Genomic DNA, 25,258 nt, shown 5'->3' with positions numbered 1-25,258 from the left:
ACCTTGATGCAGGCCGTGAGGGGTGCATTGCCTTTTGAGAATTTAAAACCAATAATAGGCCCGGCGCAGTAGCTCATGCCTGTAATCTCAGCACTTTGGGAGGCCGAGGCGGGCAGATCAGTGGAGACCAGGAGTTCAAGACCAGCCTGGCCAACATGGTGAAACCTCATCTCTACTAAAAATACAAAAATTAGCCAGGCATAGTGGTGTGCACCTGTAATCCCAGCTACTTGGGAGGCTGAGGCAGGAGAATTGCTTGAACTCAGGAGGTGGAGGTTGCAGTGAGCTGAGACTGCACCACTGCACTCCAGCCTGGGCAACAGAGCGAGACTATGTAGGTATGTGTGTATGTGTGTATGTATGTATGTATGTATAAATAAATCAAACAAACTGATAATAAAATCGAGTAAAAATCAGTCTGCTTTTTACTATCACCACATGCCAGCAATTCAAAACAATGTCGAATACTGTTCTCTTCTGGGATGGGCCCCTCTCCTCACTACTTGGTACATACTACTGGTCAGTTACCTCGAGAGCCTCACTGTAGCCAGAGTCAGTGACGTGGATCTGTGTCCTAGCCCTGTTCCTTGGCCCAACTGTCAGTCACTTTACTTCTCTAAGCCCAGTTTTTTCTCTCTTTTTTTTATTGGCTTTTTTTTAGAGACAGAGTCTTGCTCGTCGCCCAGGCTGAAGTGCAGTGGTATGATCATAGCTCACTGTAGCCTCAAACTCCTGGGCTGAAAACCATCCTCCCACCTCAGCATCCTGAGTAGCTAGGACTGCAGGTTGTGCCACCTTGCCTGGCTTTTTTTTTTTTTTTGAGACAAAGCCTCACCCTGTCACCCAGGCTGCAGTGCAGTGGCATGATCTCGGCTCACTGGCACCTCTGCCTCCTGGGTTCAGGTGATTCTCATGCCTCAGCCTCCCAAGTAGCTGGGATTACAGGCTTGTACCACCATACCTGGCTAATTTTTGTATTTTTAGTAGAGACAGGGTTTCACCATATTGGCCAGGCTGGTCTCATACTCCTGGCCTCAAGTGATCCCCCCACCTCAGCCTCCCAAAGCACTGGGATGACAGGTTGAGCCACCATACCTCTCCAGTTTTCTTATCTGTGAAATGGAACTAAAAATGATACTTGCAAATATTGAAAAAGAGAATGAATATGAAGTTAGCTCATTAAAAGAAAAGCTGGCCGGGCGTGGTGGCTCATGCCTGTAATCCCAGCACTTTGGGAGGCTGAGGCAGGCAGATCACTTGAGGTCAGGAGTTCAAGACCAGCCTGGCCAACATGGTGAAATCCCGTCTCTACTAAAAATACAAAAAAATTAGCCAGGCATGGTGGCGGGTGCCTGTAATCCAAGCTACTCAGGAGGCTGAGGCAGGAGAATCACTTAAACCCAGGAAGTGGAGCTTGCAGTGAGCCGAGATTGTGCCACTATACTCCATCCTGGGCAACAGAGCGAGACTCCATCTCAAAAAAAAAAAAAAAGGAAAAGCTGGATGTAAATGTTGTGATGTTCACATTGCTATACAAAATCTATCCCATGGTGTAACATTTGAGTCATGCCCTGTTTATTCACCCTTGACAGTGAAGACTTTGGGGAGTAGGGATTAAGCCAGGCTCCTCCATGAACCTTAAGAGCTGAGGTTGGGGACATTTCTGAGCACTGAGAAGCTGTTCTAGGTGTACCCCTTTTCGTGTGAGTCCTGGGCAGACAGCTAGAGAGCCCTTGTGAGGTGCCACCTGGGGGCCTGACAAGTTTGGAAATGAGGCCCATCTGCTGGTGACACTGATCTTGACACAGCCCACTTGTCCTCCCAGGTGCTGAGTGAGTGAGGAGCTGAGTCCTCTGCCTGGGAAGAGGGGTGTGTTCCTGACGGAATTGCAGGAGAGTGTGCTGGCAGAAGTGGAGTGTTTTCTGTATCTTGAGGATTTACTGTCCCTCAGGAAACCATCCTACGTGACTTTTGCAAGTCAGTCACAGGCACAGAGTTCCCACCCACCCACGCCTCATACTCTTCTGCAAAGCTGGATGGTAAAGTCCTATCTCAGACATTACCTCATGATTTCCCAAACAACCCTGGGAAGTGGGCAGGGCAGGTGTTATCGTCCCCATGTGACAAAGAAGGAAACTGAGGCCTGGGGAGTTGAATAGGCTGCCCAGGGTCCTGGCTCGTTAGTGGTAGGGCTCTGACTAGACTCCCAGTCTCCTGACACCAGCCCAGAGTTAGGAATTTGGAGAGTGAAGGGAAAGGGCTTCGTTCCTGTTTAGAGTTGTCCCAGGCTCTTTGGAGCTTTCTGACAGGAAGCTTTCTAAGATGAGACCTGAGGTGGCAGATGGAGAAACATGAACTGAAAAGGCAGCTCCCTGTCAAGCCCATGAAACTTTGATAGCAGATTAGGACCAGGAATCGGGTCTCCTACCAGCCCCATGCTTCAGTAGACCATGCACAGGTATTGATTGTTGCTACGGGGGGCAGAGATACTAGAATATGTGTGCTTTGCATATGTATACCAGATTCCAGTATTCCCATCATTTTTGATTTAGTGTTAGCAATGACCTTCATTAGAGGTTGAATTGCTCCCTTCTGCTGCCTCCCTGGATGACATTCTGGGTGGCTCTGTCCTAAAGTAGACAGGCCCTTGCTTCACACCCATCATCCCTGTAGCCTAGCTGGTGACTTCTACACTGTGGGGCTTCAAATTCTGGCTGCAGAGCCTTCTGTGTGCAGAAAAAGGCCTGTTGCTCTCACTGTCTTCACCTGCCCTTGGGTTGGCTGGGCCCTCTGATGGGCATACTAGAGCCACCTCAGGTTCTGCTTTTGTGCATCTGCTGAGTACAGTGGCCAGGGAGTGCCTGACCGCAAATTTTCACTCCTGTTATCCTCCAAAAGCTAAAGTAATCTTCTGTCTTGATTTGCAGATTCATAACACAGCAGTTAGACTGGTGAACCCCTCAAGCAAAAATCATGCTGATAGGAGAGACAACCCCTCCCCTCTGATTCCCTTTCTTTACTCCTTTCCTGAAGTGATCAGATCAGAGAACTATGGGGAAGTGTAATACTGAAAAGGAGGAACTAGTATGAGTAACAGTGGTATAGTTTCTTCATTTGTGAAATGGAGATAATCAGAAAGCTGTTGTAAGTCAGTGGTTCTCAGCCCTGGCTGCATGTCAGTTACCCAGCGGGCTTTTAAATAGCCCCATCTTCAGGCCCAAACCCAGGAGATCAGAATCTCTCAGGGTGAGACTTAAACACTCGGAGTTTTAAAATTCCCCAGGCATTTGGGTTTGTCCAACAACGATAGACTGGATTAAGAAAATGTGGCACATATACACCATGGAATACTATGCAGCCATAAAAAATGATGAGTTCATGTCCTTTGTAGGGACATGGATGAAACTGGAAAACATCATTCTCAGTAAACTATCGCAAGTACAAAAAACCAAACACCACATGTTCTCACTCATAGGTGGGAATTGAACAATGAGAACTCATGGACACAGGAAGGGGAACATCACACTTCAGGGACTGTTGTGGGGTTGGGGGAGGGGGGAGGGACAGCATTAGGAGATATACCTAATGCTAAATGACGAGTTAATGGGTGCAGGAAATCAACATGGCACATGGATACATATGTAACAAACCTGCACATTGTGCACATGTACCCTAAAACCTAAAGTATAATAAAAAACAAAAAAAATTCCCCAGGCAATATCAATGTGTGGCCTGGGTTGAGAACCACTGCTCTAGGATTAAAAGAGTTGGCTAATTGCTTGGAATAGAGATATTTTCACTTCTGGCTGTGCATGGGAATCATCGGGGGCAGGGGGGTAGGGTGGTACTTTTAAAATTAAACTGAAGCTGGGTGGTGTGGCACGCACCTGTGGTCCCAGCTACTCGGGAGGCTGAGGTTGGGAGGATTGCTTGAGCCTAGGAGTTTGAGGCTGCAGTGAGTTGTGATCACACCACTGCCCTCCAGCCTGGGCAGCAGAGCCAGACCCCATCTCTAAAAACAAATAAAATTAAACCAATTCCCTGGTTTCACATTCCAGACCATTTGAATCAGTGATTTATGTCTCCAGATGTCTCTTGCTCAGCCTTCACATGAACCACTTTTGAGTACCACGGGCCAACATTACAAATATTTCCAGTCTTCACAATTCTCTAGCAGGGAACCCTGATTCCCATTTGACAGATGAGCAAATCTGTGTTCAAAGCAGGTGAAAGCATAAGTCTCTGAGGCCAGGCCTGTCTGACCTTGAAGCCTGGGGGCTGGGTCTGGTGGAGGGTGTTCTCTACTCTTCTGGAAACAGCCCAAGGAGTGGGGGACACCAGCCAGCGGCCTTGGCTCCCTCTGAGGCTCCCCTCCACAGGTTGAGCAGAGGGCTGTGCCTGAGTGAAGACAGGTGAGATGAGTGGTGTTGTGTGGTATTTGGCGCCATCTTAGTCACCCACTCTCAAAATACCTCTGTTTGGGGAGGGGAAGATGCCTGTGCAGTGGGCCTGCCCTGGTCACCACTCATTGCCACAGCTGTCTCACAAAGAGAAAACTCAGGCAGGAAAAGCAAACACTCATTTGCTTTTTGAGAGTTTGAGGAATTTTTCAGGCATGTGATATAGAAAAAAATGCCTCTGTTTCCCTCATAAGATGAAGGGGAAACAACGTCAGGGTGGCCTGAAATGTTTAGCTGTAGTTTACAAAAGCTCTTCTGCCCCTTCACAAGTCCTAAGGCTGTCAACACAGTACGGGGCTGGAAGCTGGGGGATTTGGATGCCAAGCCAAGCCCTGCGCCACTACCTATGTGCTCCGTAAATCCTTACCACCCTTAAGCTTTGCTTTCCCCACCGGTCAAGTAGGAACTCAGGGCTTCTGTGACAAGGTCACATGGACTCTGAAATGCCAGGCCCTGCCAGCGGCCGCTTGAGGTGTCGGAGAGGAGAGGTGTATGGCTGCCTTGACACTGAGACTCAGAGCCACCCGGGCCTGGAAGCTCGGTCAAGTGTTTGCTGGCACCTACCAAGGCACCCGCTGCCCTCGAGGCCCAGAGTGGCTCCAAGAGACCATATGTGTTAGAGATCACACTGAATGTGTTCACTCTGGCTCTGGAAGGCCTGGCTCCTCTCCACCTGCGTCAGTCCCTAGTGTGTGGACAGCTCAGAGCCAATATTTGGAACTGAAATAGCTGAAAATTTAGAGTCGGTGGATGATGTAAAATAAATTTGGCTCCAAAAAGTCTTCTCTGCCCAGTCCAGCCCCCAGGGTCTTCTCTCTCCCTAGAGCTCCGTCTGTACCTGTTGTTTGTGCCTTTGGTCCCTGCCCCATAGTGCCCAGCACAGATCCTGGCACACAGTGGATGCCCAGACAGTGTTGAGTGAGTGGAGGTTGAGGGGATAGAGAGATGCATGAGTTTGTGTTTGGGAACATCTCTGAAGTGGCTGCCATAGAATGCTGTCTAAGTGTTGGCCTATCTATCTGTTGCGTGCTCAGTTTGACTTTGTTGTTGTTATTGCCACTCCTGGTATTTTGAAGACTGTCTCACTGAGGATGATGCTAATGATGGAGTGGTTCAGATGCAGTGCTATTTTGCTATTTTCTGCAGTTGGGGCAAATATCCCAGGCATTTCCTTGTATGTCGCTTTTAACCCAGAGCCACTAAGAGTGTACCTTGTAAGTCTGGAGTCTGCTGGCCCCTTATTAAGCCATTAAGCTGAACCAGAAAACTTTCTGAGTTACTCAAGCAGTGGGTATTTTGGGTGTCAAGAAAACATGGGGCAATGACGGCAAATGGCAGTAAGGGGATGGGAGGGCTCCTGGGTAAGATGGCCACTGGGAAGTCTCTGGGGACTTAGATCTGCTCCTGCTGGTCACTGAACTGAGGTGCAGAAGCAGGTGGTTGGTGCCCTTCCCTGTAGGTGCCCCTGGAGCACTCAGGGAAGCTGGCTCAGGGCTGCCTGCCACTCTGCCATGGACTCCATTTCATGGTTGCTGTCTCTGTCCCTGGAGTGAAGGGTTTCTGAGCCCAGCCCTGGGTGCTAGTGCCTGAAGGGGACTAATAATGGTCTAGACTGCTCTAACTATCTCAGAGGCTTTGTGGACAGCCAGTTGGGTATCTGATTTTGAGGCTTGGCTTTGCCATTAACTCTGCAATGACCTCAGGTGAGTCACATGACCTATCCTTATGCCTCAGTTTCCTAATTGTACAACTCTCTGTTTATACCAAGTCCTCTGACTGTGATGCTCCCCCACTATGATGATTAACCTTGTTAGGCTGCCTCCTCCCCAAACTCTACCCAACTCTGGATCCCCACCAGCCCAGTCTGCTTATGGACATTGTGATTTCATCTGGTGGATCCTAGACTTGGGTTCTAGCTGAGACTTTGCAATGACAAGGCTATGTCATCCTGATCAATAACCTTTCTGGGCCTCAGTGCTCACCTCTGTACACTGGGACTAACAATACTAACATTCATTCCTCATAGAAGGAATGGACAGAAGGGAAGCCCAGTCCCTGCCCCATCTCAGCCACAGATTGTCATCAGGTGGGGATGCAGACTGGTGGCATGATTTGTCCTGTCCTGGCAGAATCACTCTGAATTTGTATGACCTGGTAGCTGACAGTGGGGTCATTTCCCCAATGACCACAGTGACGACCTAATCTTGTGGGTCTGTGTCCCCACAGTGGCCAGTTTGCCATCGTGAAGAAGTGCCGGGAGAAGAGCACGGGGCTTGAGTATGCAGCCAAGTTCATCAAGAAGCGGCAGAGCCGGGCGAGCCGGCGCGGTGTGAGCCGGGAGGAGATCGAGCGGGAGGTGAGCATCCTGCGGCAGGTGCTGCACCACAATGTCATCACACTGCACGACGTCTACGAGAACCGCACCGACGTGGTGCTCATCCTTGAGCTGTGAGTGGGGTCCCCAGGACCCACAGGGTTGGGGGGCAGCAGGGGCAGGCAGGGTGGTGGAAGATCCAGCCACAGGCCCCAGGGGGCAGCAGCAACCAGGCCTAAGCTCAGCCCGGGGGAGGTGAAGTCAGTGGTGGGCAGATCCCCTCTGTCTCAGTTACCCCCTTCCTCCTCCTGAAACTGAGCCAAAGGAGGGGCAAGCTTGCTGAATAGCAGGGGCAGAGGGCAATGGCCTAAGTCTGGCTTCCACTGGATCCTGGAGATCAAAGGGAAGAAATGACTGCACTGGGGTCTTTTCCTGGCTGGAGAAGCATGTGGGAGGGTGAGAGGGACAGAGGGTGGGGTGGGGCCAGGGGAGGCTGTCAGGGAGGGATGTGTACTATGAGGAGGGGAAGTACAAACATCTCCCGGCTCTGCAAAGCCCTTCTCCAGCCCTTTCCTGGGGAAAGTCCACTGCATTTGTGCTGTGATTGACACCTTTATTGTTATAATAATAGCTATTATTTAGAGAGTCCTACTGTAAGCCAAGAATTTGCTAGGCGCTTTGTATCTGTCGTCTTGTTCAATCTTTAAAGACTGTGATGAGGGACATGTCTTACTAATGCAGACAGGTTATTTTGTATTCATTGTGCAAGCCAAGTACTTCGGTACCTTATTTAATCCTCGTAACAATGCTGTCACACAGACACTGTTATTATCCCCATTTTACAGCCAAGAACACTGAGAGGCCAGGACATTTACAAGAGCCTATAGCCAGGAAGTGGCAGGACCAGGACTTGAGTCCACATGGCCTGTGCAGACAGCTATGAGTGTGAGGCGGGTTGGCCTTATGCTGGCTTAGCAGAGGAAGACCTCACAGTTCATGATGGAATTTGGATAGATGACCTCAAGACTCTAGGGGTTGGCTGGCCACCCTGCTATCCTCCTGGGCAGGTGGGGCTCTGATAAACAATAGAGTTTGAGTTGGGTTGTGGACAAGTTACAGTGGCTGTGTCCAGTCAAGCAGCAAGGCCTTATATAAAGAATGTTCTGGCCTGGTGCAGTGGCTCACGCCTGTAATCCTAACACTTTGGGAGGCCAAGGCAGGCAGATCACAAGGTCGGAGTTTGAGACCAGCCTGGCTAACATAGTGAAACCCCATCTCTACTGAAAATACAAAGATTAGCCTGGTGTGGTGGCAGGTGTCTCTAATCCCAGCTACTCGGGAGGCTGAGGCAGGAGAATTGCTTGAACCCGGGAGGTGGAAGTTGCAATAAGCCGAGATTGCATCACTGCATTCCAGCCTGGGTGACAGAGCAAGACTCCATCTTGGAAAAAAAAAAAAGAATGTTCTGAGGCTCATAAGCATGTATGCACCTGCCTGGTAGTGGGAGTGATAGAATCTCTCAGGAATCCTTGATTTTGTGCCCTTGGGCAAGTCACCTCAATTCCCTGAGCTTTAGATCTCATCTGCAAAGTAGGCAGCCATCCTTAACCTGCCTACAGACTGGGTGGACCACCTGACATTTGAGATCATTCTAATTTGAGAACTATGCTCTGGTATTGGCAGGATATAGATTTAAGTAGCAGATGGGCATTTGCATACTCTTGCATTTGATTCTTAAATTATCCATCTCAGTGTTTAAATGTATAGAATTGCCTGTGCTCTTCCCTTCGCTAGCTCCCAGTGTCCTCCATGTTTCTCCCACGGACCTCCCAGCTGGTTGGACTACTGGATGCCTGCCCTGCCTGACCCAGAGAGAAGCTGAGGGTCAGCAGTCAGCATCCTGATTCCCAGCAGAGAGTGACAAGCGTACCTTGCCGGAAAGGCTGAGCCACTTCTTAAAAAGTTTATTATGGGGAGAAAAAGAAAAAACTAAGCAGGAATGGAAAAGAAATTACATTTATAATCCTACAACCCAAACACAGCTATTTATGTTTTTCTGTGGTTCCTCTCAATCTTTATCTATTTGTATACAATCATTGTACTTGTATAATTTCCTGCTCTACTGTTTTCCCCAATTAACATAATTCTAAAAATTGGCTTTTCTCTTTTAACTGACTGTATGTTTCACTGAATTGCATACCAGTATTTCCCTTGTCTTAGTCCATTTTCTGTTGCTTGTAATAAAATATCTGAAACTGGTTAATATATAAGGAAAAGGTATTTATTTCTTACAGTTATGGAGGCTGAGGAATCCAAGGTTGAGGGGCCACATTTGATTAGGACCTTCTTGCTAATGGGGACTCTCTACAGAGTCCCCCAAGGCAGCCCAGTGCATCACATGGTGAGGGGACAGAGCGGGATATCTCAGGTCTCTCTTCTTATATAGCTACCAGTCCCACCCATGATAACCCATTAATTCATTAACCTGTTAATCTACTAATACATGAATGGATTAATCCATTCATAAGGACAGAGCCCTCATAACCCAATCACCTCTTTTTTTTTGAGATGGAGTCTTACTCTGTCGTCCAGGCTAGACGCAATCCTGGCTCACTACAACCTCCGCCTCCTGGGTTCAAGCTATTCTCCTGCCTCAGCCTCCCAAGTAGCTGGGATTACAGGCACTCACAGCCACACCCAGCTAATTTTTATATTTTTAGTAGAGACAGGATTTTGCCATGTTGGCCAGGCTGGTCTCGAACTCCTGACCTTAGATGATCCGCCTGCCTTGGCCTCCCAAAGTGCTGGGATTACAGATGTGAGCCACCGCGCTCCGAGCCAATCACATCTTAAAGGTCCCACTGCCTAATACGGTCACATTGGGGATTAAATTTCAATGCGAGTTTGTAGGGCACAAATAGTCAAACCATAGCGTCCTTATTGTTAGACACATGGTTTTTATTTCCTAGCTTTTAACCATTACAAATTTTACTGATAAAACGACTTTCATCTCATGATCTTCCCCTTTTCTTTTTAATTAATTCTTTCAGCAAAGTCCCCAGGATTTAGCTAAAATCCCCAGGAATGGGATGACTAGGCCAAAGGCTGACATTTTGGGGACTCAATATCCTTACTTTTCAAAGATGGTGCTGGTTAACCATTACCACCAAAACGTAGGAGTGTTGCTGTGTGCCTGTGGCCCTGCCAGCCCTGGGTCATTTGTTTTGAAACGTGTTTCATTATTTATTGATCTTTATAGCTATAAATTGATACTTTCTTACTGTAATTGGCATGTCTTTAATTGCTGGGGAAATTGCTGCTTCTTCCTGTTTGTAGAACCCTAGGAGTCGGTGGCGGGGGTATGGCAGGTAGATGCTCTTCAGATGTCCGAGTTTTTCCCAACAGGGCTCATGGTCAGCCAGTTATGTGCCGGCTTCTTGTGAGCTCAGGTGCACCATCCGTAACATCAGTTGTCATGCTGGTGCTCCCATGACTTGCTTGGGCCTCTGTGCTTGTTAAGTTCTGTCCCATTTCTGTCTCTCCCTTCACTTCCAAGCTGTCTCATTGTTCTCAGGGTGCCTGTCTATGGATTGCTAAGAATGTATGAGATTGGAGAAGACCCAAGCGTTCTAAGACTGTGCCTAACCCATGTATGGCCAGGGTCTGAGAGGGAGGACCTCCCAGGAGAGGAGTTCCTGGGCTTTTGTTTTTGTTTGTTTGTTTGTTTGTTTTTTGAGACGGAGTCTTGCTCTGTCACCCAGGCTGGAGTGCAGTGGCATGATCTCGGATCACTGCAACCTCCACCTCCCGGGTTCCAGTGATCCTGATGCCTTAGCCTCCCATGTAGCTGGGACTACCGGCATGTGCCCCCACGCCTGGCTAATTTTTTTTGTATTTTTAGTAGAGGTGGGGTTTCACTCTGTTGGCCAGACTGGTCTCAAACTCCTGACCTCCGGTGATCCACTCGCCTTGGCCTCCCAAAGTGCTGGGATTATAGGCATGAGCCACCGCGCTCGGCCTCGTGGGCTTTTGTTGCTTAGACTTAGTGACTCCTGTTAGGCTGGTCAGAAGTCTTCGGCCTCCTGGTCCTCACTGTGCCCTAATAGGTTAGTGGGTTTGCCCAGTGAGTGTTAGTATCCACCTACTCAGTTGAAAGCTGCCCAGTTGCAGGTTTTATGAATGAGTCTACCCTGATCCCACTGTCCCTCTCAGCAACTGTTGTCTGGTGCAGGGCTTCCTCCTGCTTTCTGCTCAAGTGGCCAGCACTGGGAGAACATGCTTGGCCCTGATCTAAATCCCTTTCAGCTGTTATTATCCCATCTGTGACTTCCCTAGAAGCAGCTGCCTCTGGTCATGACTACTGAAGGCAGACCTGGGAAGGATTTAATTGTCCATGTAAGTTGACTTCTGTATGGGGTATCGAATATATTCAAAATCTCGGTAGCTTAACTCATGTCACATGTGGAACTAGCCCTGAAAAATGTAAGTCTCCCTGTGAAGGTTGGGCTGGTCTCCCATCACAGGCCCCTGACTGCTCTGGGGCCTCCTTGATTCCAAGCCTGTGGAAAGCTATACCACGGTGGTTGCATACCAGAGAACTGCCTGGCAGAGTGCTCCAGGGTGGCAGTGATGCTTCCCAGGTTCCTGAATTGAGCCCAGCTTCCTGCGCCCAGCAGCTCTGGCAGCATTTTTCCCCCATCGCTGCCTGTGCAGGTCATTCGTGTATACATTCCCAGAAGAGTCTGAAAAGCATTTCCAGCAGGCATGCCACCCTGCAGGGAGGAAGGAGGCAAAGGTCAGATTTGCAGGAAGGGGATGATCCTGGGAACACTAGGAGAAGAGATGAGGCCAGGTCGTTAGGCTTTGTTTTTCATCTTAAAGCTAAAGAGATGTGGGATGTAAGAGGAAAGAAACTGGGAAGGAGATGGGGGGTGGCTCCAGGGCAGAGGTCTTAGAGGCTAAAAAATGACACCCAGACTCCTTGATTAGGCTTTGAGAAGAGGTGACTGAGCATTAATGTGAATGTCCCAGCCTGGGTATCCAGGGCCTAGACAGTGGCAGGTCATCAGCCTCCCACCTTTCTGAGTTTCTGGGGGAGATTCTAGGGGGCCCAGTGGCTGTTCCCTTCTTCATCCCAAGGAGACCATGTCTCACCAGGTCTCCTGCCCAGATCCCACTTTCAAACAGATGACTGATTACCGCCCCCCAAAGTCCTGACTCAACCCGAGCCTTCACGTCAGTGGCTTTTGGGAATGCTAAGCTAAGAAGCTTTTACATTGATGCAGCATTTTATTAAAAGTAGGAATTGCAGGGTTATTATTTATTTAGATGTTTGCCCGAGGTCACAGGCCCTCACAACCTGGCAGGGGCTGGCAGACTAAGGGTGGAGCTGGGTTCTGTGTGTTTCAGAGAGGGCACTGCAGATGTGAAAATTTGCAGAGGGCTCTGGACAGGTCTTTCACAAATATGAAGGCTTCACTGTCTATATGATACAGAATATTCTACATCATGTTATTTTTAATGTTTTATTTCTTTCTTTGTTCTTTTATTCACTAAACTTCTGAATGAATGGCTTTCTTGCACTAGGTGCTGTGGAAGCAAAAATAATCTAGCTGGGGAGAGAGAAAGATAGATAGTGAAGCCCACTGTGATGAGAGCATGGATGCAGCAGAACAGGGATATCAGAGGACTGCCCAGTGCTTGGGGCTGCTTCGAGCCTTTCCGTTTTGCATCAGCACCTCAGGCTTTGTAAAGTGAAGGATTGTGGTGAGAGGGACACATGGTGAACTGGGTCTGAGAAAATCTGAGTCTAAATCCTGGTCCTGCCACTTACTAGCTATGTGATCTTGGGCAAGTCACTTGCTCTCCTGAGACCTCAGTTTTCTCATCTGAGAATGAGGATGCCCTCCGGGTGGATATCAAGTTCAAGTGAGGGAATGTTTGGGAAAGTACATTGCACGGTGGCAAACTTCGAATAAACTCTAAATCAAGCCCCCTTCCACCACTGCCACCCCGATGATGACACCATGTACGGTGTTTATGTCAAGGACTTTATCAAGGATCTCATAGAGATTCCTCTCACTCCCACCCTTACCTCCAAAGCTGGTAATGAAAGCATTTTTTTTTCACTCCTGTTTTACAAGAAGAAAAGCTGAGCCCTAGAACTCTCACATGTCCCACCCCAAGGTGAAGGTTGTGTCTTTGCTGCTGAAGGATTGGAGCCATCATCTCGGCCCTTTGACCCCAGCCTGCAGAGCAGACCCAGGGTTACTCCAGTAGCTGGGAGGGTGCTCCAGCTTCCAGCACCTGCCCAAGGTGGGGGCAAGGGTCAGAGCGGGGCACAGGACAGCCTCACCCATGAGACACCGAGAAAATAGTACACCAGCCTGGTCCCCAACACCAAGGCAGCCACCTTAGGCCACACCCTGCTCACCCTGAGCAGAGGGGCGCTGCAGCTATGGCACATGGTACGTATGCTCAAATGTGCCATCTTATCTCAGTCTCTCTTCACCCTTTCATCTAACCCCTTCCCCTTTCTCTTTTTTTGCCTCTTTTTTGATGCCATTGATATGTTGGAAAACTAGGCCACTTGTCCTGTCTCACAGTCTGGATTAGACTTGTTCCTTCCTCATGGTGTTCTTTAACTCATTCCTTTGTTCCTTGTATTTCCTGTAACTAGTAGTTAGAGCTAGACGAGATACCCTGCCTATTGACGCTGTCCAATAGGAATGTAATGTGAACCACATACGTAATTTTAACTTTCCTAGTTGCCACACTGACTAAACAAAAAGAAATAGGTGAATTGATTTTAATAATATTTTTATTTAAAATTATTAATGAGATATTTTACATTCTATTTTTCAAACTAAGTCTTCAAAATCCAGTGTGAATTTTATACTTACAGCACATCTCATCTCAACCTCTTTTTTTTTTTTTTTTTGAAACTGGATCTCACTCTATTGCCCAGGGTGGAGTGCTATGGCACAAGCACGGTTCACTGCAGCCTCGACCTCAGGTGATCCTCTCACCTCAACCTCCTAAGTAGTTGGAACTACAGGTGCACATCACCATGCCTGGCTAAGTTTTGTATTTTTTGTAGAGAGTGTCTCACTATGTTGCCCAGGCTGGTCTTGAACTTCTGGGCTCAAGTGATCTGCCTGCCTCAGCCTCCCAAAGTGCCGAGATTACAGGTGTGAGCCACTGTGCCCAGCCCACATTTCAATTCTATGCAAAGCAATGCAACGGTTAAAGTGAAATGCAATTCTACTGAAACAATAAAGTTGTATTTAATGGAAAATATTTTATACCACTTCGGTTTTTAAATTAGAATTACTTAAAATTAAATAGAAGTTAAAATTCAGTTCCTCTATTACATGAGCCACATTTCAAGTGCTCGGTAACCACATGTGACTAGTGGCTACTCTATTGGACAGCACATATCTAGAACATTTTCATCACTGCAGAAAGTTCTGTTGATAGTGCTGGACAAGAGGCTTAAGCAGACTTAGGTTCCATTTTTTAAGTGACAGCATATCATAGGTGTTGCTGTGTACTTCCTATTGCACTATTTTATGTCTGGTTATTCTACTTTTAATGATGATGAGATTATTGAGTGGGTCCAGGTGTGCTTCTGGAAATGTTTAAAGAAAGGAGAAAAGAAGATTTTGATGCTCTTTATTTAGGATGGACTAGGGGGCAGGGAATGATCCCCAAAGTTGGGTCAGAGCCATTTTAGCCATACAAGAATCATCTGGAGCCGGGCGCAATGGCTCACATCTGTAATCCCAACACTTTGGGAGGCTGAGGTGGATGGATTGCTTGAGGTCAGGAGTTCCAGCTTGGCCAATATGGTGAAACCCCATTTCTACTAAAAATACAAAAATTAGCTGGGCGTGGTGGCATGCACCTGTAACCCCAGCTACTTGGGAGGCTGAGGCATGAGAATCAGTTGAACCTGGGAGGCAGAGGTTGCAGTGAGCTGAGATCGCATCACTGCACTCTAGCCTGGGCAACAGAATGAGACTCTGTCTCAAAAAAAAGAAAAGAAAAGAAAAGAATCATCTGCGATACTCAGTATGCGGTAGTGGTTGAGAGCTGTTCTGCTTGGGTTTGAATCCTGACTCTATTTACTAGCTGTGGGACTGTGGGCAAATTGCTTAACCTCACTGAGCCTTTATTTCTGTAAGTGTGAAATAGAAAAATGATAGTCCTTAGATCATAGGATATTGTGATGATTAAATGAGATAATATGCATAAGGCATGTAACATAGAGTACGTGTTCAATGAATATTAATTACTATTATGTTGTTGTTATAGTAAAAATACAGGTTTTAAGGCCTCACTGCTGGAGAATCTAATTTATTAAAGTCTGTGGTGGGATCTGGAAATCTGCATTTTAAAACAAGTTCTCCAAGTGATCCCAAGGTCCTGGATCCCTTGGTCTAGAGCACTTCCTGAGATCTTCCCCTTTGGGCCCTTGGCTTTATTTCAGCCCCAGCGGAGCACATGCTGGCTGGATACTCCAGTTTCTGTCAGAGGATTGTAAACCAAAAATTAAATTCTAAGCCTCCCAACCAACTGAATAGACCCCTCTCTCAGCCAAGGGGATTCCAAAGTAAACCTGAAAAACTTTCAGGCCATGATGGGAAGAGGGGTTGGACATGCCTCATTATATTCTCCGCCCATTGAAATTCGGGTGCAAGTGACCAGCATTAATATGAAAACAGTGAACTTAAGACTAACAAAACAGACTCTTTGCAGCAATAAGATAACAGATTCCAACCTGACTCTACTATAACATCCCATGACAAATAGCAGGCCCTGAAAGAAATAGAAGTATTTTACCCTAATAAATCTTTTGACATATTTTGAAATGGCCCTGCAAAGCTGACTCTTGTGGGAAAAATCTATATTCTGTGGAGAATCTCTGTGCCTTTCCATGTCTTTTTCTGATCCTGAAGAGATTAGCTGAGAGTCTAGCACCTTTTAGGAATGTTAATAGTAAACATTTGCCACCTATTGCCTCCAAGGGCAGCCACCTGTGAGACTTCATCTACATAATAAAAACCTTGGTCCATAACCCTTGTCTTAACTCAGACACTCTTTTCTATTGATTCCAGGTCTTTTGATAATAACCAGTTGCCAATCAGAAAATCCACCTGTGACCTAGAAGCCCTCCCACTATCCTCACCTTCAAGTTGTTCCACTTTTCCAGATGGAACCAATGTACACCTTACATTTATTGATTGATTCTGCCTGTAACTTCTGTCCCCCTAAAATGTATAAAATCAAGCTGTTACCCAACTACCTTGGGCACATGTTCTGAGGACCCTCTGGGACTGTCACAGGTCTTGGGCACTCATATTTGGCTCAGAATAAACATCTTTAAATATTTTACAGAGTTTGACTCTTTGTTGACAGGATAAACAAGCCCAAGTAGGGTTGCCAGATTTAGCAAGTAAAAACCTATTTTATCTGGCAATCCTAAATCTCAGGGGAGATTTTTTTTGCTCTGTCACATCAACTATAGGAAGCAAGAATGTAGAGTGTGAATAAGTAGTAGCAAACATCTAAAATAGTATTCTAGAGTCTTTAGAGATGAATGTAATTAATGGAGTCTTATGCTTAAGTTAGGGGCCATGCTTAGATTCTCTTGAGCCACATAAAGGGGCCATCTTTTATAAAATTAAAGAAAGGGGCTTTGGGGGCTGTCTTGCCCAGTCTGCTTCTTTTGTAGGTAATGAAACCAGGGCCTGCCTGAAGAAGGGAAATGAGTTGTCCAAGGTCAGTGGCAAGGCTGGAATGGAACCTTGGTCTTTAGTTTCTGGCACAGCATTTGTTCCTCTTTGTCATCTGTCTTAGTCCATTCAGACTCTGGCATTCTGTCTCTGCCCCCTACCCTGATTAATGTCCTTCTCAAATGGAAAATATATCCCTCCATTCCAATAGTTCCAAAAGTCTTAATTAATTCCATCATCAACTCCAAAGTTTAAAGTCCAAAGTCTCATCTAAATATATAAATCACATGTGGATGAGACTCAAGGTATGATTCATTCTGAGGCAAGTTGCTCTCCAGCTGTGAACCAATGACATCAAACATGTCTTGTTACAAAATATGATGGTGGGACAGGCAGAGGATACACATTCCCATTCTAAAAGGAAGAATAGGAAAGAATAAAGGAGTGACAGGTTCTGTGCCAGTACAAAACATTGAGAATAATCTTTGGCTCAATGCTCTGCCCTCCAGGCCCATGGGAGCGGAATGGAGGTCTTGCCCCTGCAGCTTTGAGCAACCCTGCCCATAAGGCTTTGCTCTCCAAACATTGGCCCCCACACCAAAGGCAGTTCTCTGCCCAGGGGCCCACTAGCTCTCTAAGGCATCTTTTGAAATCCAGATGAAGGCAGCCACACACCCACCAGCTTTGCTTGGCACAGAGCATGCCACACTGTTGCCCTCCAGGAGCCACACCTGGTATGTCTGAGGAGTGTGGCAACAGAGTTTGGAGACCAAAGCCCACAATGTGAGGCAGCACTGGGTAGTGGAGGCCCCTCCTTTGATATCATTCTGCCCTCTAGGCTCTGGCACTATGAATCTGTGATGGGAGGGACACCCCTCTTTTCACCCCCATGATCTCTGAAATGACTTCAGGGTTATTCTTCCATTGTCTTGGACAATAGGTCCTGGCTTCTGTTTAGATGGCTGACTAATCCCCTTATTGTCTTGATGAATAGCACCTGGCTTCCCTGGAGAGCCATATTAATCTTTTTATCAAATGGTTGCTTGGTCACACCTATGTTCTTTCCCAAACAGGTTTTCTTATGTTTTCCAATATGAGGAGGCTGAGAATTTTTCATACTTTTAAGCTTTCTTCCCTTTGAGTAACAATTTTGTCTTTAAACCATTTCTTTTCACATTTTACTTTAAGTAGTCAAGAGGAACCAGGACACTCTTTCAACAGTTTGCTTAGAAATTTCCTCAGCCAAATATTCAATTTTTATTGCTTACAAGTTCTGCCTCCTATAAAACATTAGAGCACACACACAATTCAGCCACGTTCTCTGCTACTTTATAACAAGGATGCCCTTTCCTCCATTGACCAGACCAGTAACATGTTCCTCATATCCATCTGAGACATTATCAGAATGGCCTTTCCATCTGTATTTCTACAAATATTTTGTTGATGGCCACTTAGGTATTCTCTAAGAAGACTGAGGATCTCCTCTCTTTGTGATCCCTCTCCCTCACCAGAACCACCCTTACAGTCCACTCATTCATGGCAATGTAGGCCTTTTCCAGCTGGCACCCCAAACCTCTTCCAGCCTCCACTTGTTAGCTGATTCCAAAGCAGCTTCCACATTTTTAGGTATCTGTTACAGTAGCACTCCACACTTGGTACCAATTTCCTCTCTCAGTTCATTCAGGCTGCCGTATAACAAAATAACCATAAACTGGGTGGCTGACAAACAACATAAACTTATTTCTCACAGTCCTGGAGTCTGGGAAGTCTAAGATCAAGATGAAGGTTCACTTCCTCATAGATGGCTGTCTTTTGACTGTAACTTCACATAGTGCAAGGGGAAAGTGAGCCCTCTGGGGTCTCTTTTATAAGGGCACTAATCTCATTTGTGAGGGCTCTAACCTCATGACTTAATTACTTCCCAAAGGCCCTATCTCCTAATACCACCTTAGGGGTTGGAATTTCAAAATATGAATTTGGAGGAACGCAAACATTCAGGCTAAATAATCTGCTTGTTTTTGTCCCCTGCTGTCTCAGACATATGGAGGGGAGAGGGCAACCTCCAGGGTGACTGGGACCAGGGCCTAGAATGGAAGCAGAGGCCCTTCTGACAACACCTCCAGGGTGATTCCTGCCCTTGTGATCCAAAAGAAAGAACAAAGCAAATAGGAGCAAAGTCAGTCCCTGGCACTGGACAAAGCCCCAGACATAAGCAAGGGGGATTCTGCCATACAAGTTCCCTGGGGGGTGAGGATCAGGGCTTGCACCCATCAGCCCAGCCTCATGACACGCAGAGCTGACTGGGCCTGGGCCTCCCCTCCCCCTGCTGGTGTTTTACAGAGTGTCTGGCGGAGAGCTCTTCGATTTCCTGGCCCAGAAGGAGTCACTGAGTGAGGAGGAGGCCACCAGCTTCATTAAGCAGATCCTGGATGGGGTGAACTACCTTCACACAAAGAAAATTGCTCACTTTGATCTCAAGGTAAGTAAGGGGAGAAAGGGAAAAGAATCAAGTTTAAGAAGAAGAGGCTTAGTCCCTCCTGGTGTCTTTCCCAGGATGGGCCCAGTGCCCACCAGCCCTCCTTTCTCATCTTACAATGAAAAACACTGAGCTCATGGGAAAGAGATGATGCCACGGAAATGTCCACCTTCTCAGTTTCATTTTTCATAACAGGGTTTCTGCACACAGGAGCTGACTGCAAGAAGCTGCTTAAATCAGACTTCAGGCACCTTATTTATTTCAGGGAGCAGTAGGGAACACTTTCTAAATAAGTAGACCGATGACAGGAAACTTGAAACCAAACACCTTTCACAAGACTGAACTTTTCAGTACCAAAGAACTAGAAATGTTTGGAGGATTGCTGAAGTTGTCTGGCTCGCTAGACCCATTCACAGTGCAGCCTCCATCATCCCTTGACCAGAGCTTGTAACTCCTGGAGCCCAGGGACCGCTGGCTGCCCTCCCCCACTCACCACCCCCACTGTGCTCCAAACTGTGGCCATAAAACTGCTTGTAGGGGCCACTGATCATTTGTGGTGACTGGTATTCAGGATTGAGAAAGTTCACTGTGACCACATAGGACTTCATAAAGTAAGAATGTGGTCAAAGTAGAAGGATCAGTTCCCTTAGTAACCGAGCTCAGTTGCATAGACTGATGAGCCTATACAGATACTTAACGTGTAAAGGTCCTCTAACTTTGATCAATTCTATGACCTGTTTGCTGGGGAGATCCCTTCATTTTTCTATCCAGAAATCCCTGTGGTCTTTCAAGCATGGTGCTGGGTGCCTGGGTATTGCTGCAGATACAAAATTCACTGAGGCCCTGTCTGAGATTACTTCATGTTTTCCAGGAACCTTAGTGTAGGAGATAGAAAAACCAGCAACTCTAAGTACTATGCTAGAAGGAAGCCCAGGGTGGGTGGCGAGGCTAAAGGAGGGGACCTCTAAGTCCAACCAGGGTATCAGAGAGGGCTCCCTGGAAGAAGTGCTATTTAGTTGAGTTCTGAAGGATTGGCAGGAATTAGAAGAAGGGAAGGGCCTTCTAAGGAAGAAAGGCCAGCAGAATACATGGTCACAAAACAGTGCAATGCATTCAGGGAAGTACAGGCACAGGAAGTGTGTGCTGAGTGGCTGGGGAAGAAGCCAGGAAGAGTGCAGGAGGCAGACACAAGGGTCTGGGAGCTAAGCCAAGGAGCTTGCACTTTACCCTGAGAGATAAGGGTTCAGGTGAGCAGAGAAGTGAGGTGAGCATGTACATGTTTCAGAATGATTCCTCTGGCTGGGAGGATGGATAGGCTGGAGACAGCCTGGAGGCTAGGGTTCAGCTAGGAAGCTAAAACAATAATCTAGGTAAGATGTGAGGAGGGGACAGAGTCAAGATCTTTTGCAGAGGTCAATCTGAGGATTGATTCGGTGCCTAATTAGAGGCAGAGATGAAAGAGAGGACAGAGTTCTGGATGACACCCAAGTTCTGGCTTGTGCCCCTGGCCCAGAGAGGATCTGGTGTGTCCATTGTCTCACAGTGGCTATGCCAGGGCAGGGGCTCAGTTCTCATATGAGTTCCTACCCCAGCTCTTATTCTACTCTGCCTGATAGGGTGACCTTCTATGAGTCCCCTTAGCATGGTCCCCCTTCCTTATGCTCATTGTCACATTTTTTTTTTCAATAGAGACAGTCTCGCTCTGTCACCCAACTGGAGCATAGTGGCGTGATCACAGCTCACTGCAGCCTCGACTTCCTGGGCTCAATCTATCCACCTGCCTTAGCCTCCTGAATAGCTGGGACTAAAGGCATGTGCCACCATACCTGGCTAATTTTTGTATTTTTTGTAGAGGTGGGGTCTTGCCATGTTGCCCAGGCTGGTCTTGAGCTCCTGGGCTCAAGTGGTCCACCCACTTCAGTCTCTCAAAAGTGTTGGGATTACAGGCATGAGCCACTACATCTGGCCATGATTGTTACAGTTTGTTTTTGGTGTTTCTTTTTAGGGGGGACAGGGCCTCACTCTGTCAGCCAGGCTGGAGTGCAGTGGTGCGATCTCAGCTCACTGCAGACTTGACCTCCCAGGCTCAGGTGATCCTCTCACCTCAGCCTCCCAAGTAGCTGGGACTATAGGAACATGCCACCATGGCTGGCTAATTTTTGCATTTTTTGTATAAATGGGTTTTCGCCATTTTGCCTAGGCTGGTCTGGAACTCCTAGGCTCAAGCAATCTGCCCACTTCAGCCTCCCGAAGTGTTGGGACTACAGGCATGAGCCACTGCTCCTGGCTGTCACAGTATTTTTTAATACTCCAACAGAAGTCTTCCAGAGTTTTACTGAGGCATCACAGGGTAAAAATTGGGGTCACTGAGGATGGTGAGGCCTGGGCAGGCCTTTGGACCTCAGGGTGGTAACAGCAGGAAATGGTCTGCCTTGATTGCACCTGTGTGCCTTCCTGGTACTGCTATGGACAATTAACTTGTTGTTTTCTTGGATCTTTGCTGGCTCCAGGAGAACAGCTTCAAAATGGGCTCCTTTGTCTTTTCTTGAATGGGTCTGGTAGGAGGAGTGGCTGGAGCCCAGCAGGCACCAATGACTGTAGCAGGTTGATGATGTTTGGCTTGCCTTTATGGCAACTCGCTGTGGTGGGGAGAGCACTGGCTTGGAATTAGCCAGGCTGGGTGACCATGTACCATGATACACGTGAACCTCAGCTTTTCAGCTTCAGTGCAAATAATAATACCTGCCTGGCAGAGCTGTAAGGGTTAGAGAGAAGCATTAAGTGCCAAATATGGAATAGGTGCTCTGTAATAGTAGCTGTTATTGTTATTCCCCTTCTCAGAATAGAGGAAAAGGAAATCAAACTTTGTTACAGTGTTTTGGGCCCCATAGACTAGGAAAACAAACCCTGTGAGTACAGTTCTGCTAATAAATTGCCCAGCAGAGAACTGAGTTGGTTGCTAGGTAGAACTGCTGGCAAGGGCTGGTGAGGCTCCGGGGCTAACTTGGACATTTTCCATGACCTGGAAACAGTCTAGGTTTTCCCTGGATGCATGTGAGGTGAGGATGCTGCCAGTCCCCACCATGGCCAGGTATCCTTAGAGTTGTGAGGGCCTGAGCTTTCTGATTCTTCCACCTGTGGGTCCCTTGGCCTAGGCCCGCCTGGGCAACTTCAGGAAGTGATGAGTAGCTGGAACTCAGAAGGATTACCTCATGATTGGGTAGATGTTTCCTAAAGCCAGAATGTGGGTATGCGTGCCTCCTGGCTGGAACATTCCGTCTCCTGGAGGTTATCAAGCAATTAAGATCCAGCTGGTAGCTTAGAGGAGGCTTCTTGGTTCTGTGTTGTTTCCCACCATATAAAGTCCACGTTTTTCTTCCTGATTTTCATTCTCTATGATGGATTTTCACTTTCCTCTCCTGCTTATATTCTGTCAACTCCTTGCCAAGCTCAGGGTCCTTACTGCCCCAGGAACACAGCCGGCATGTTGTCTCCACACCCTTACCCATAACCTGTTCTCCATGCACACCTTTCAGCTTGAAGGGGCAGGTAATAGAACAGGGTTCGCTCTCTTGCCTACCTTTGGAATGTGAACAAACTCTCTTCAGGCTGGTATTTAATCAGCTTCTCCTATGTTCAGCCATTGTGCAATGGACAGTCAGGCTCTGTCCCTGCTCACCACATGCTCCTAGCCTGGTTTCAGGGAGCAGACAAATGGACATTTTTTTTTCTTTTTGATGCAGGGTCTCGCTCTGTTGCCCAGGTTGGAGTGCAGTGGCACAATCTCGGCTCCCTGCAGCCTCCGCCTCCTGGGTTCAAGTGATTCTCCTGCCTCAGCCTCCTGAGTAGCTGGGATTATAGGTGCCTGCCACCACGCCCAGCTAATTTTTGTATTTTTAGTAGATACAGGGTTTCACCATGTTGGCCAGGCTGGTCTTGAACTGCTGACCTTAGGTGATCCCCACCACCCACCTTGGTCTCCCAAAGTGCTGGGATCATAGGCATGAGCCACCATACTCAGTCCAAATGGACAAATTAATATGAGATAAGCAGTATTGGTAAAAACAGGAGACAGAGCAAGATGACCGAATAGAAGCCTTCACTGATCACCCTCCCTGCAAGAACACCAAATTGAACAACTATCCATACACAAAAAAAGCACCTTTATAAGAACCAAAAATCAGGTGAGAGGTCACAGTACCTGGTCTTATTTATTGTTTTATTTTATTTTATTCTTTTTTTTGAGACTGAATCTTGCACTGTCACCCAGGCTGGAGGGCAGTGGCGCAATCTTGGCTCACTGCAAACTCCACCTACCAGGTTCACGCCATTCTCCTGCCTCAGCCTCCTAAGTAGCTGGGACTATAGGCACCCACCACCATGCCCGGCTAATTTTTTTGTATTTTTAGTAGAGACAGGGTTTCACCATGTTAGCCAGGATGGTCTCGATCTCCTGACTCGTGATCCGCCCGCCTCGGCCTCCCAAAGTGCTGGGATTACAGGTGTGAGCCACTGCGCCCGGCCCACGGTACCTGGTTTTAATTTCATATCAAGAAAGAAGCACTGAAGAGGGAAAGACAGTCTTGAATCACCTATACCACCCCTTCCCATCTTCTGGCAGCAGTCATGTTGCATGGAGAAAGAACCTGTGCACTTGGGGGAGGGAGAGTGCAGGAACTGTGGGACTTTGAATTGAAACTCAGTGCTGCCCTGTCACAGCAGAAAGCAATACCAGGCAGTACCCAGCTGGAACCCATGGAAGGAGCATTTAGACTAGCCCTTGACAGAGGAGAATCGCTCATCCTAGTGGTCAGAACCTGAGTTCCAGCAAGCCTCACCACTGCAGACTAAAGTGCTCTGGGTTTCTAAGTAAACTTGAAAGGAAGTCTAGGCCACAAGGACTGCAATTCCTGGACAAGTCCTGGTCCTGTGCTGTGCTTGGAGCCAGTGGACTTGGAGGGTACACCTAGCGAGACATCAGTTGGGATGGCCAAGGAAGTGCTTGTACTACACCTCCCTCAGCCCCAGGCAGCAACTCCAGGAGGGAATCCTTCCCTCCACTTCAGGAGAAAAGAGGGAAAAGTGAAGAGGACTTCGTTTTGCAATTTGGATACCAGCTCAGCCACAGTAAGATGAGGCACAAGGCAGAGTCTTGAGGCCTCCATTCCAGGCCCTAGATCTCAGAGAACATTTCTAGACACTCCCTGGGCCAGAAGGGAATCCACTGCCTTGCAGGGAAGGACCCAGTCCTGGCAGGATTCATCACCTGCTGACGAAAGAGGCCTTGGGCCCTGAATAGTCAGCAGTGGCATCCAGTGTATCACTCAGAGACGTGCACTCAGGGACATGCTGGCTTCAGGTGTGACCCAGCACATTCCCAGCTGTGGTGGCTACGGAAAGAGGAAAGGGAATGATAAAGGGGACTTTGTCTTGCAACGTAGATACTAGCTTGGCCACAGTGGGGTAGAGAACCAAGTGGGCTCTTCGGGTTTCCAATTTCAGGCCTTGGCTCTTGGACAGCATTTCTGGACCTACCCTGGGCCAAAGGGGAGCTCACTGCCCTGAAGGGAGAGTCCCAGGCCTGGCAGCATTCACCACAAGCTGATGAAGAGTGTTGGGGCCTTGAATGTACACTGGCAGTAGTCAGGGAGTACTTGCCATAGGCCTGGGTCAGTGGGGGTCGTGGGGAGAGATGCCCCCGCTTGTGGAAAGGAGAGGGAAGAGTGTGAAGGACTTTGTCTTCTGGCTTAGATACTGGCTGGGCCACATTAGAATAGAGCACCAGGTAGATTCCCAAGGTTTCCAGCTCCAGGCCCTGGCTCCCAGATGGCATCTCTGGACCACCCAAGGCAGGGGGAAGCTCACCACCCTGAGGGAAGGACACAAGCCTGGCTGGCTTTGCCACCTGCCTATTGTAGAGCCCTAGGGCCTTGAGCAAACATAGCCAGTAGCCAGGCAGCTGTTATAAGCCTTGGGCAAGACCCAGCGCCATGCTGGCTTCAGGTCTGACCCAGCACAATCCCAGTGGTGATGGCCACAGGAGTGCTTGTGTTACCCCTCCCCTAGCCCCAGGCAGGTCAGTACAGAGAGAGACTTCATTTATTTGGAAGAAAGTAAGGGAAGAGAACAAGAGTCTCTGCCTCATAAACCAGATAATTTTTCTGGATCTTATCCGAAACTACCAAGGCAGTACCTTTACAAGTCTGCAAGAACCACAGCATTACTGGGCTTGGGGTGTCCTCTAATACAGATATGGCTGGAGTGACCAAAA

General features: G+C 47.7%; 1 protein-coding gene across 2 annotated transcripts in view; it reads left to right on the top strand.

The window, feature by feature from the left end:
- Positions 1–25,258, top strand: part of DAPK2 (death associated protein kinase 2) — a 139,998-nt gene that overhangs the window by 56,704 nt on the left and 58,036 nt on the right. For both annotated transcript variants that reach the window (XM_003267091.4, XM_012507255.2), the window contains exons 3-4: positions 6,687–6,908; positions 18,852–18,990. In XM_003267091.4, the coding sequence (XP_003267139.1) occupies positions 6,687–6,908; positions 18,852–18,990 (361 nt within the window). The remainder of the gene's footprint in view (positions 1–6,686; positions 6,909–18,851; positions 18,991–25,258) is intronic.

The sequence above is a fragment of the Nomascus leucogenys genome, chromosome 6 (genome assembly GCF_006542625.1).
Source record: "Nomascus leucogenys isolate Asia chromosome 6, Asia_NLE_v1, whole genome shotgun sequence".
Lineage (NCBI taxonomy): Eukaryota > Metazoa > Chordata > Mammalia > Primates > Hylobatidae > Nomascus > Nomascus leucogenys.
The sequence above is the reverse complement of the archived record's forward strand: the minus strand, read 5'-3'. Positions and strand labels throughout refer to the sequence as shown.